Source organism: Uloborus diversus, chromosome 3 (genome assembly GCF_026930045.1).
Source record: "Uloborus diversus isolate 005 chromosome 3, Udiv.v.3.1, whole genome shotgun sequence".
NCBI classification, from domain to species: domain Eukaryota; kingdom Metazoa; phylum Arthropoda; class Arachnida; order Araneae; family Uloboridae; genus Uloborus; species Uloborus diversus.
In genome coordinates, this window is record NC_072733.1 from 15,085,705 (window position 1) to 15,098,759 (window position 13,055).

Consider the following 13,055-nt stretch of genomic DNA (forward strand, 5'->3'; position numbering starts at 1 on the left):
GGAATCGGGTGAAAAGTTGCATCATGGATAAGGGTTTAACACAGGTTTAAGGGAGTGAGAAATTAAATTTGATGAGAAACCTGTTTCATGGTGCAATTTGAGAGCTCTACTTGCGTATTTTAATGAATTTTAAAATTGCCCCTCGATTGGGTGAACATGAGAAACACTAAGAAAGAAGGGTGGAGGAAAAACTTCTTCGGGTACGCCGCCCTGGCAGATACGCCGTAGATGTTAAATTTCAACTTTAAAACACGTATAAGCCGCGCTTATCTACCTGAAATAAGGGTAGATTCCAGAAAAGTGTGTTTAAAGTTTGCAGTTGCATTTCGGGCAGTCTGAGTTGTTTAATGGTATGCTATACTTATATTTTCTTGAACAGTCATCCCTGCCTTGTACATTGATCCTTCTTATACCTCAAAACCTAAATTTTTGGCAGCGCTTTCAGCCATAAGAGCAGTTCTGCCTTCTTTCGAAATTTCGGAACCTCGTACCTCAGAGCATCTGTTATGCTGTTGATCTCATTTGCTGGCTTTTTCTTTGTCTCTCTAGATGCAAATTACTTCCTCTTTGACTTTTTTTTTAATCCCTTTTATATTTAAAATTCAAATTTAACACTGAAAAAATACACAGTACACGGGGAACGTACATATACATGCCTTGATGGTTGTTTGTCTGGTTTATATTGAGAAAAAATAATTTATCTGAACAAAATTAACTATAACTTGAAAGTAATTTGAATTTCTGTAAATCTTCATAGAGGCTTATTCTTAAAGGTCTAAACTTTGAAAATATGAAAAGAAAAAAAAAATTCAATTTATTGGAATTTCTAGACTAGAATACCCCCTTTAAGCTGGAGGTTTTGTCTATACCGTTAGAAGCCAGATGGCTACAATAATGGTTCTCCTCTGAATCCAATACCCAATGCAAAAAATAAATAGTATCTTACCTAATTTTCTGAATAGACGAATCAAACCCAGGTCCACATAAAAAAAATGTCCATTCCAGTTGTCAAAAAATAACATAAACGCCAAAAAAAAAAGAAAAAAATCATTCAATCCATTTCTTTTTATTGACTCCTAACGAACACCCCTCAAATGCAGATGCCCCTCTTATGTGGACATTTTTTAATTCTCCGACAGTAAGGCATTGAGCCTACTGTATTAGAAACAGCTCTACTATGGACACTCTCAAATATGGGCACAGACACTATTTTGAAAGCCATTTACATGGATCTTTCCATTTTTGCAGACAACTGAATTTAGGAATTAAAAAAAAAATTTTGAGAATAAAATTATTAACGATTGGAAATCCGCCTTGGGGTAGATTAGAATCTGCCCCTAGACAGATTTGAAATCTTCTGCCCCCTTCCACTTAAGTGATTAGTGAGGTAGAATAAGTGATTTTTCTACTTAAGTGATTTTCCTACTATGTTTAAATTTGCCCCATGCTCACATGTGCCTCTCTTTCCTCTGTATATAAAGGATGTTCCGTTTTAATCTGCAACCATTTATTTTCGCAACCATTAGTCCTAGATGCATACTTCCAATTGCAAATTTCTCAAAATCAGATGCAGGGTTAAGATATTGAAATTTTGAAGCAAAAATAAAAATTAGTCAAAAAATACAAAATTTAACTTTTTATACTTGCCCCAAGTCCTCTAACTTATATTTAGGGAAATATCCTCCATTGAAAAATAATTCCAACAAAAAAAATTGAAATTAGTACAACCAATATTCACGGAGATATGAAACGCAGCGTTTTGTGACTTAGACCACTTTTCACTCGTCGTCAATAACACCTATTGGGGGAAAATATAGTGGTTAACTAGTGTTTAAAATGATATGTGTGCATAGAGAGTGGTTTCTCAAATTGTTCGAGGTTTTGTTATCTGTTTTTGGGTATCACGGCATAACATTTGCATTTATTTTTGAATAACAATAAAAAATATAAATACCTTGTTTTTCTTACTTTGACGACCTGTCATTCATCTGAAAAGGCGATAAGTTCCAATCTCATCTTCTGTATGGTCCCTTAAAACTTTGAAATGGAATATCTCCTTTAGTTTTAATTGCGCAAATGTCAAGTTTTTTGTGTCAGTAAGTGTTCAATGCAGGTTATTCCCCTAAATATAAGTTGGGGGACCTGGGACCAGTATGAAAAGTTAAATTTGTATTTTTTGACACATTTTTATTTTTACTTCAAACTTTCAATATCTTAACTCTGCATCTGATTTTGAACATTTTTGCAATTGAAGGATACATCTAGGACTAACGGTTGCGAAAATGAAGGTCTTGCAGGTTAGAAGGGAACTCCCTATATATATATATATATATATATATATATATATATATATATATATATATATATATATATATATATATATATATATCATGTTCTTTGGCATAAGCGCCATATCGATCGATTGTTTAAAAAAATGACGTATCCGGAGTTTGGCATTTTTTAGATAATCAGGCTTTTACTGTAATTAAAGTTTTTAATTAACAGGTGGACAACATGAAACTCTGAGAAGTCTAATAACTATTATTTAATCTATTATTATTACTATTTTGCAGACAAAATATGCATGACATGTTACATTGCAAGTGGAAATATTGCCATTTACAGCTTGCCATCACTAAGAATCATATGTACTGAAAATTTTCTTCCATTGGTAGATATGAGGTATTATTATTATTGTTATTTTCTTTGTAGAATTGTTGATTATCACTTGTGTACCGGTGTAAATTTAGGATCAGTAGATGAATAAGAGCTATAAAAAAATTTTAATATATTTTTTAAAAGTTTTACAGTTAGATGCAAGATTTTGCCATAAACAGAGGAACTATCAGTTTTAACTTTTGTGCGCTATAGTTAAACTTCACAAATAAGGAGAAATGCTGCTTTTTTTATCTCCTAGGTGGAGGACTTATATCATTGTAAATTAATAAGGTAGTAACAGCTGTTATAGTTTTAAGGGCAATATTTTATGGAATCAAAAGTAAAGCTTTATTTTGTGTTTTCAAGTTGCAATATTTTATTTTCCTAACATGGTCAATAACTACTCTTTGACAGACTTGATTTTTTTTAGAAATACTCCTATTAATGTTTTGGGATTTTCTTTTACCCTTTTGACTATAAATACTATGTGAAGTAACCTGGTTTGCTTCACCCAGGTCATCTCCTCTCAAAATACAAATACAAATGTGACGAAAAGCAACACGCTCTGAACCCAGCCAGGCTGGTCCTAGTCAGTTTGTAAGTCCCCATTGAAGATCGATGGCCCCCCTTAAAACTATCCACCCCCTTGCTCGTTACCGCCTCCTCCGGTAAACTGTTCCAAGTGCCCACGACCCTACTAAAGAAGTAATTTTTCCTATTTTCCAGATTAGCCTGAGATTTGAATAGCTTAAAACAATGACCCCTCATCCTGCTTTCTGAGCAAAAATTTAACTCGTTAACATCTTTTATTTTGATAAATTTAAACAACTGAATCATGTCCCCTTTGACTCTCCTTTGCTCCAGGCTATACATATTAAGCTTATTAAGTCTGGTATCATAATCTAAATCTGAAAGTCCCCTTACTAGTCTAGTTACCCTTCTTTGAACCCTTTCCAATACAGAAATATCTTTCTGCAGATAAAGCGACCAAAACTGAACAGCATACTCCAAATGAGGTCTTACTTAACTCCTAATTAAAGGCAGAAGAACCTTCTTAGACTTGTTTGTAAAAGATCTATTGATAAATTTTCAAGTTTAGTCAACAGTGCAGCATTGCAAGTAACAAAGCCAATAAAATGCTTGAGTTTATCAATAGATCTATTTCAAACAAATCTAAAAAGGTTCTTCTTCCTTTGTATAGGAGTTTAGTGAGACCTCATTTGGAGTATGCTGTTCAGTTTTGGTCGCTTTATCTGCAGAAAGATATTTCTGTATTGGAAAATGTTCAAAGAAGGGTAACTAGACTAGTAAGGGGACTTTCAAATTTAGATTATGATGCCAGACTTAATAGGCTTAGTATGTGTAGCCTGGAGCAAAGGAGAGTCAGAGGGGACATGATTCAGTTATTTAAATTTATTAAAATGAAAGATGTTAATGGATTAAAGTTTTGCACATGGAAAGCAGGACGAGGGGTCATTGTTTTAAGCTATTTAAATCTCAGGCTAACTTGGAAATCAGGACAAACTGCTACTTTAGTAGGGTCATAGGCACTTGGAACAGCTTACCAGAAGATGCGTTAATGAGCAAGGGGGTAGATAGCTTTAAGAGGGCCATTGATCTTCATTGAGGACTAATTAATTGACTAGGACCAGCCTAGCTTGGCCCAGCAAAGCCGTATATAAGAGAGGGGCTGAGGGGGATCGGGCCCCCTTCAAATTCTGGAAAATTAAATAAATAAAGGTAGTTATTTTTGGCTTTAGTTGCTCACAAATAATTTCCAAGCTTTTACCTACAAAAAAAAAAAAAAAGAAGAAATCAATATGACAGTGATTATAACAATTATAATACGTTTGATCCGATATTTCCGAACTGGGTGCTGCAGGAAGAGGTGAGGAGTGCAGCAAAGTGACCATGTTAAGAATAATATGTATATAAAATTAGACTAGGATGCTGTGAGAAAATTCTAATTCTTCAAAGGGTGCCGCGAATCGTTAAAGTTTGTTAAACCTGCGTTAGAAGGCACTAGGCAATGGTGTTCAGAAGAGGTCAGGGAATCCATACCCCTTACTCAAGAAAAGAACGTGTCTTGTGAAAGCAAAGTTATTTTAATCAAAAAGAAAAGCATATAATGTTGGGAAAACAATCTCAATTCTTCCAAAAAGAAATCTTTAAATCAAAACTTTTTAAACAGATGCATGCCCATGCCACAGATTATTGCTTAGCAAATTAAGTTCCCCTCTCTTTCTTCCCCCCCCCCCTTTTTTTTCTTCTTCATAGTCAGTCTGACAAGAAGGGTCATCAAAATGTTTCTCTCCTTAACTCGTCCTTTGCAAGAAATTTAAAATAAGTTTTAGTTGTTCGGTTAGAGTAATAATGGAAATTGACAGCCTAAAACTGCATTTATTTAAGCATTTTTCAGACATCAATTTTAAAACATTTCAGGAGGGGGGTCCCCGAACCAACACCCTTTCACTAAGGTTACTACCAAAAATAGTCTGAACTTTTAAGATTTTAATTTTGAAAAATTTCGGAGGAAGATCCCTAAAACAGCTCTTTTTTTTACCTCTAAACTTATCCAAAGATAACCTGAAATTGCTTTTTATCTTTCAATGGAGGATTCTCGAACGCTTCCTTTCCAAAGATTGCCTAATGCTGTGAAAAAATCTGAATTCCTTTTTAAAAGAACCTTAAATTAAAAAATTTGAAATGTAGCTGACTATTAATCAGGTAATTACTTCCAACACATCCTATATCTCACCCCCCTCCCCCGTTCACCCCCCCCCCTTTTTCTTAGTCCCATCTAAAAATAAGAGTCTTCAAAAAGCTACACTTCGCAAGACCCCTCTACCCACTAAAACCATTATAAAGAGATTCTCAAACCTCGTTTTCAGGGCTTCAATGTCGAAAAATTTTGAGAGGAAAATTACCAAATGCCTTGCTCTCTTTCTGAAAGCATCGAAAATCGTTTTAAGATTGCTTTTATGGAGTTTCAATTTTTAAAAATGGCCGAACCCCTATCTCTACCAAATATGGTCCACAGTCGTGCTTTTAAGACTTCAATTACGAAAAAATTCGATTTTGAAAAATTGCATGGAGGGCTGATGGATTTCGCTCTACTTTTTAAAAAAAATCAATCAGGGACAGTTTCAAGAAGTCAAATTCCTTTCATTATACTAACGTCATCAAATATTGCCTATAATGGCATTTTTGAGATTGGAATTTCTAAAAGTTTCCACAGTAGAGCCCCCGAATTTTTCCTCGCTGTAGCATCACCAGAGACCGTCTAAAATTGCATTCTTAAGACTAGAATTCAAAAACAATTCCGGGGGGTGGACCCCCAAAAGCCCCTTTTCCCCCAACAGAAGCAAGAATTTTTTAAGAGTGCCCTCCTAAAATTATTTTTTTATTTGCACCACTGGGTGACAGTATGAAGTCCTTGTCCCATTTCAAAAAAAAAAAAAAAAAAAAAGTGATCATTAGGACACTGTTGCCTACTCCTCCAAAATAGAAATTACAAAAAAAAAAAAGGTGAGAGGGGATATATGGGCTAATATCTTGGCTATATGGGCCCCCTTCAAAATAAAAACATATATACGCCACTGGGGCCCAGAGCCTGTTGCTGGTCATCATATTTGTATTTGTATTCTGTTGGCTTTGTTATTTGCAATGCTGCCCTGTTGACTAAACTTGAAGTCCTGATTTATTAAGATACCCAGATCAATACATTTTCTGCCTAACAAATGTTTGAACCTTGTAAATGATAATAACTTGTATGCTTATTTCCATGGCCTAAGTGTAGCACTTGACATTTCTTTACATTAAGTGCCATACCCCACTTATCCACCCTCTTAGGAATATGATCTAAATCCTCTTAAAGCTATCCACCCCCTTGCTCATTACCACCTCTTCTGGTAAGCTGTTCCAAGTGCCACAACCCTACTAAAGTAATAGTTTTTCCTTATTTCCAGGTTAGCCTGAGATTTGAATAGCTTAAAACAATGACCCCTCGTCCTGCTTTCTGTGCAAAAATTTAATCCATTAACATCATTCATTTTGATAAATTTAAGCAACTGAATCATGTCCCTTCTGACCCTCCTTTGCTCCATGCTATACATATTAAGCCTATTAAATCTGTTATCATAGTCAAAATCTGAAAGTCCCCTTACTAGTTTAGTTACCCTTCTTTGAACTCTTTCCAAAACAGAAATATCTTCCTTGAGATAAGGAGACCAAAATTGAATAGCATACTCCAATGGAGGTGTTACTAAATTCCTATATTAAGGCAGAAGAACCTTCTTAGATTTGTTTGAAATAGATCTATTGATAAACCCAATCATTCTGTTGGCTTTGTTGCTTGCAATGCTGCACTGTTGACTAAACTTAAAATCCTGATTTATTAAGATACCCAGATCAATAACGTTTTCTGCCTCACTAATGAATGAACCCTGTAAATGATAACTCCTACACTATTTTAGTTGAATGTACAGAGGAATTATCAAATGTATTTGTAAATATTTTCAATGCTTCTTATAACTCGGGGACAGTGCCAGAGGATTGGAAGCTGTCTAACATTACACTGCTCTTCAAGAAAGGGTGTAATGGGAGTGCAGGAAATTATAGACCTGTGAGTATAACTTCAGTGGTTTGCAAAATTTTTGAAACATTGATAGAAATTAAGATAGTAAATTTTTTAGAGACTAATAATATATTGACTAGTTTTCAGTGCGGCTTTAGGAAGGGTAAAAATCTTGTGCAACTAATTTATTATATTTCTATGACAAAGTTACCATGACTTTAGACAATAAGAAGCCTGTAGATGTTGTTTACATTGATTTTCAAAAAGCTTTCGATAAGGTACGGCATGTTGCTCTACTTAGCAAATTAGCTGATATAGGAATAGGAGAGAAAACTTTCATTTGAGTAAAAAACTGGCTGACCGGAAGAAAACAAAGGGTAGTTGTAAGAGGAAATTATTCTAAATGGAGTGAGGTTTTTAAGCGGGGTTCCTCAGGGATCTGTGTTAGGGCCTGTTTTATTCATTGTTTTTATGAACGATATTCACAAAAATATTTCTGGGAACATGAATTGTTTTGCAGATGATGTCAAAGTTATAGGGATTGTAGATAATGAAGAACACGCAAATCAGCTGCAAGAGGATCTAGATCATATTACAGAGTGGGCTGGTAAATGGGGTATGGCTGTTAATGCTGGGAAATGTCAAGTGCTACATTTAGGGCATGGAAATAAGTGTACAAATTATTATTTGCAAGGTTCAGTCATTAGTCAAGCAGAAAAAGATACTGATCTGGGTGTCTTAATAAGTCAGGATTTAAAGTTTAGTCAACAGTGCAGCATATCTAGTAACAAAGCGAATAAGATGCTTGGGTTTATCAATAGATCTATTTCAAAGAAATCTAAAGAAGTTCTTCTGCCCTTATATAGAAGTTTGGTAAGACCCCATTTGGAGTATGCTGTTCAGTTTTGGTCTCCTTATCTTAAGAAAGATATTAAGGTATTGGAAAGGGTTCAAAGGCGTTCTACAAGGCTAATAAACGGACTTTCTCATTCTGACTGCGGTTCCAGGCTTAGGATGCTAAAAATGTAGTCTTGAGCAAAGAAGAGACCGAGGGGACATGATTCAGTTGTTTAAATTGATTAAAATGAAAGATGTTACGGGGCTGAAGTTTAGCACTGAAAACAGGACAAGGGGTCATTGTTTTAAGCTATTTAAATCTCAGGCTAACATGGATATTAGGAAAAATTATTATTTTAGCAGGGTAGTGGAACCTTGGAACAGCTTACCGGAAGAGGTGGTAATGAGCAAGGGAGTAGATAGTTTTAAGAGGACCATTGATCTTCACTAGGGATTGTAAATTGACTAGGACCAGCCTAGCTGGGCCCAGAGCCTGTTGCTGGTGGTCACTTTTGTATTTGTATTTATATTTATTTCTATGACCTAAATACTAGGAATTAGGATATAATTATATATTAGAAATATTTGAGAAAACTGCTGTCATGAAAATTATTACAATTAAAAGTTACAAGAAGTAGTGTTAATTAGAGCTAAAAATATTTCCTTTTTGTTTCCTTCAAGTTCGCTGATTTCTGATCCAAATTAAAGCTTTTCCTCCTATTCTAATATCATTCAGTTTTCTCAAACAAGCAACCTGTAGTATTTTATCAAAAACATTTTAAAAATCTATATAAGCAACATATATACAATTTGTAATCTAAAGCTGTGGTAACCTTTTCATCAAAATGCAATAAATTTGTAGCACATGATTTATTCTTCTAAAACCATACTGAAAACTAATCCTCAAATAGTTAGTCTACAAAAATTTCAATCTTGGTATTGATCAGAGTTTCAAAAGTTTTCCTAGCCACTGAAATCATGCTTGCAGATCTATAGTTACCTACCTTACCTTCAAACCATTGCTTGAAAAAAGTGAGGTTATGCTAACCAGCTTCCAGTCTTCTTGCACTGTCCCTGAGTTATAAGAAGCACTGAAAATATTTAAAATAACAAAATAACATCCACTTATTCTTCTGCTCTTTCAACTTTTTTTTTTTTTTGAAAATGGTATCAGGTCCTAGAGGGTTTTTTTTAATTTTATTTTATTTTATTTATTTATTTATTATTATTATTTTTTTTTTGTCAAATGAAATAACACCTTTTCCCTGGAAGCCACAAAATTCTTAATCAGTATAATGACTTGAATCTTACTCCTGTTAACTGTTAATTTACAGGGTCTTGCTTGTCAACGTCCCATATTTAGAGAGGGCACTGTGTGAGTTGTGTTGATTGTACAATGTGACAAGTGGTTTCAATAGATAACAGTATATGGGCTATTTTCAATTGTAGCAATGGCATGGCACCATGAATGATGTCATGTGCTCAATGGATGTTTTTAAATTAGTACTCAGCAAGAAATTTGCAGTTTATTCCAACTTGGCCGGCATGTACCTTCCTCTAGAACAGCGGTTCCCAACCTTTCCCCCCTTGCGAACCCCTTCCAAACACTGAAAGAAGTGGGCGAACCCCTTGGGTACTAGGTAATATGTTGACCGATAGACCAACTGATGTGGAATGATCGGTCGGGGAGAAATGAAAAATGGAAACTTATTTTTTAAAATTAAATTACAATTTATTCAAAACTCATGTATAAATGTAAATAGGAAAAACAATTAAACATTTATAAAAATCACATCCCCTATTAACAATTCAAATAAAATAATCCCCCCTCCCCCAACAAACAAACATCACTGAAAAATCACAAGATTCAAGATTTCGTTACTTAAAAGCATTAGTTCTAAAACATTCCCTTTTTTTCTTAAAAAGTTCACCCTACACAATGCCCCAATGATGGTACTGTCCAGAAAACTATTTTGAAAAATTCATACCACTGGCAGTCCGTACTTTAAAAACTTGGCACACAGAAAACATGAAGGCAACATCCATCTGTCATATGTTCAGACAAGTTGAAAATGTCCACTCTTGGACGGCATACCAAATCCATGGTCATTCAATCCCAGGCACACCTATGCCACAGAAGAGGCAGCACAGGAAATTATTTACCCAACTTCAGGCTGCTGCTGGAACCATCCAGCAGCAGAGGATCCCTCACCATATACTGGATTCAGTCCAGCTCGGACGCCTCCGTAATCGGGTATATGCCAGACGAACCTTCCGGCCCTGTTAGGCCTAACTCTTAATACATCAACTCTTCAAATTTAAATTCCTTATAAAACTTCCTTCGAAACTGTAAGGGTGCTGTTTTAGAATTTCCTGCACTTTTACCAGGCCAAACAAATCCTGTTTTCACATATCTCAAGAATGTCCACGTCCTCTGTGTGTATAAATCAATCTACTGAGTCCACATGCTCACATCAAAACACACCCTCTGCAGAACGGAACCAAATAAAAAGAAAACGATTGATTGATTGACTTGCTATTTAAGCAGTCTCAGTTACTCCCTACAGAACAAGGTGACATCATCAAAATTTGCATATGTTACATCTCATAGCAACTCAACTCAGTTAATCTTTTAACTGTTCATATTTTTAAATTTACTTTCTGCGATGCTGTCAGCAAAAAGATCCTCAACTCTTGTGGTCTGACGCTGCGTACGCCGATGGGCAAAACACATGATCAATCTGTTGAGTGTTTAGACACTTAGGGGATTTTCGCTTGCTCGCCGGTCATTTATGACGTTTAAAATGGGAATCTATTTCAAGGATAATTGAATTAACAAGTACGTTTAAAAATTTTAAAAACTTTTTAGCTTTTTGTGAAATTACTTTAAGAACATTAAAATTAAAGCCTAATGCTAACATAATAAGTTACAAGCAAAAAAAAAAAAGAAATGCTCGCACACACAACTACAAATAGACAATAAAATTTGTGAGATTAATTTTAGTTTGATGCTGTTGCATAGTTTATAACAAGGGCGAAAAACATAATTGCAAAATATAAAATTACAAATATTGCTAAGAACAAAAATGATCCCTAAAAATTGAATACAGAACAAATTCACCAAAAAATAAACACTGATTTTTATGTGTTGAGTTTCAATCAACTTTGAAAAATTTATGAAAATGGGATATTTGTGTAACAAAGAGGCTCAAAAAAAAAAAAAGTTTGGCTGAAATTTTTCTGACCCTAAGGTACATTTATCTCTATTATCACTAAATCAGAAGTCAATTAAAGAATGATTTTTAAAATACCTTTCAGGGAACTCTCAGATTAACTAAATGAACTTTTTTTATTATATTAAAATGAGAAAGATCTAGGTTTAAGTCTTCTTGCAAGGACTACGAGCCTAGCTGTTTGATAAAGATTTACTGCTTACATTAATCTTTTGATTGCTGAAGAATTTTCTTGAAATTATATTATAAGTGCGGAGTAAACTGTGAATATTGAAAAATAATAGAAGCACCTATTTTCAATATACACATAACACATTAAACACAAAAGGTAATTTTTAACAAAACAAATATTGTTAAGCTCACTCACTACAAGAGAAATTTTCTACAACAATTTCATAAATTCCTTATTTACATGTAGCGCAAATTAAATCATTTCATCTGAGGACATTGTATTCATAAAGTAGAGCTGTTTCAGCGTGGCTTCATTGCTATCACCTATCATTGTTAATGGAAGCGATAAAACCGGCAATTCACAATGACAGACTAAATTATTCAAATGAAAAATGATACCGGCAGCAACGCAGAATGAAAAATATTGTTGTTTATGGTTTATTTTTTCAAAAAGTGGGCCTAAACTAGAAAATATGAGAATTTGAGAGATGTGTCCCTAATAATTTTTCTACCCACTGAATATTTCGATCTTTCCTCAGGAAAGTGCTTCCATCAACATCAGCCATTTGAAACAAAAAACAATCGGCCAAAAATTGCCATCGGTTAAGCCCTACTAAATAATAATAATTATCACTAATATTTTGATTTATGTACACAACTTGAATCTTGTGCACCACTTGAAGCACAATATGTTCATTTAACTATTTAATCTATATTTGAATGAACTTACATTAAAGATGGATTTATTATATTTTTTTTAGGGTTGCCAGAACATTTTGTTTCAGTAAAAATGGTCATGGCGTATATTTGTGCTCACCAACAGAACTGCAAAAGTTTTCAATATCTTCATCCTACTGGTAAGTAAATTTTGGAGTATTTCAATCATAAATGATTCTGCTTGAACTTTTTTTAATGTTCTTCTGAATAATTAGAATTTAAATTGAAAGTCTCATTTCAAAATCATCGGTGCTAATTTTTATGTGTTTTTCAACTAAAAATTTGATTTTAGTGCAAGGATGTTCAGGACCGCCGTTTTTTTGGGGGGGTTGGGGGATAATGTACTTGTAGTACTGGGCCCGGAGCTTTGGGGTGCTTGTAAGATCATGAAACTGTTTTTCAAATTACAATTTTTAAATTTGCATTAAAATTCAAAATTCAGTTATAAGCAACTAAACAATCCAACATCACATATGAATGCCATTTTAAACTATTTATTTTGACGTTTGTAAGTGTGTGACTGAGAGGAAAAGAAGTCACGGTATAAAAGGTATAAAAACATGCAATGGGGGGGGGGGAGGGTCATGGGGGCCCAGAATTAGAGTTGGTGTTGAGCCCCATTGCTGGTAGGGGCAACCCTGATAATGTTAATCCGGTGGAACAATCATTTAGTATCTGCTTTAAAAAAATAACTATGAAAAGTTATTCAACAGTGAAAAAAAGCAAAACATGTAAAATAAATTGAAAAACTTTTTTTTTCTTTAACTTTTATGCATATCCTATTTAGTTAAGTCATATTATACAAAAAAAAAGGGGCTAAAATATCAAAATGCAATGTAGTTCTGATTGTTTAATATGTTGTT

At 34.2% G+C, this 13,055-nt stretch overlaps 1 protein-coding gene across 1 annotated transcript in view; it reads left to right on the forward strand.

Annotated features, from left to right (window-relative positions):
* Positions 1-13,055, forward strand: part of LOC129218040 (syntaxin-binding protein 5-like) — a 215,511-nt gene that overhangs the window by 185,907 nt on the left and 16,549 nt on the right. Inside the window, exons 25-26 of the mRNA XM_054852219.1 lie at positions 2,574-2,682; positions 12,237-12,332. Coding sequence (XP_054708194.1) covers positions 2,574-2,682; positions 12,237-12,332 — 205 coding nt within the window. The remainder of the gene's footprint in view (positions 1-2,573; positions 2,683-12,236; positions 12,333-13,055) is intronic.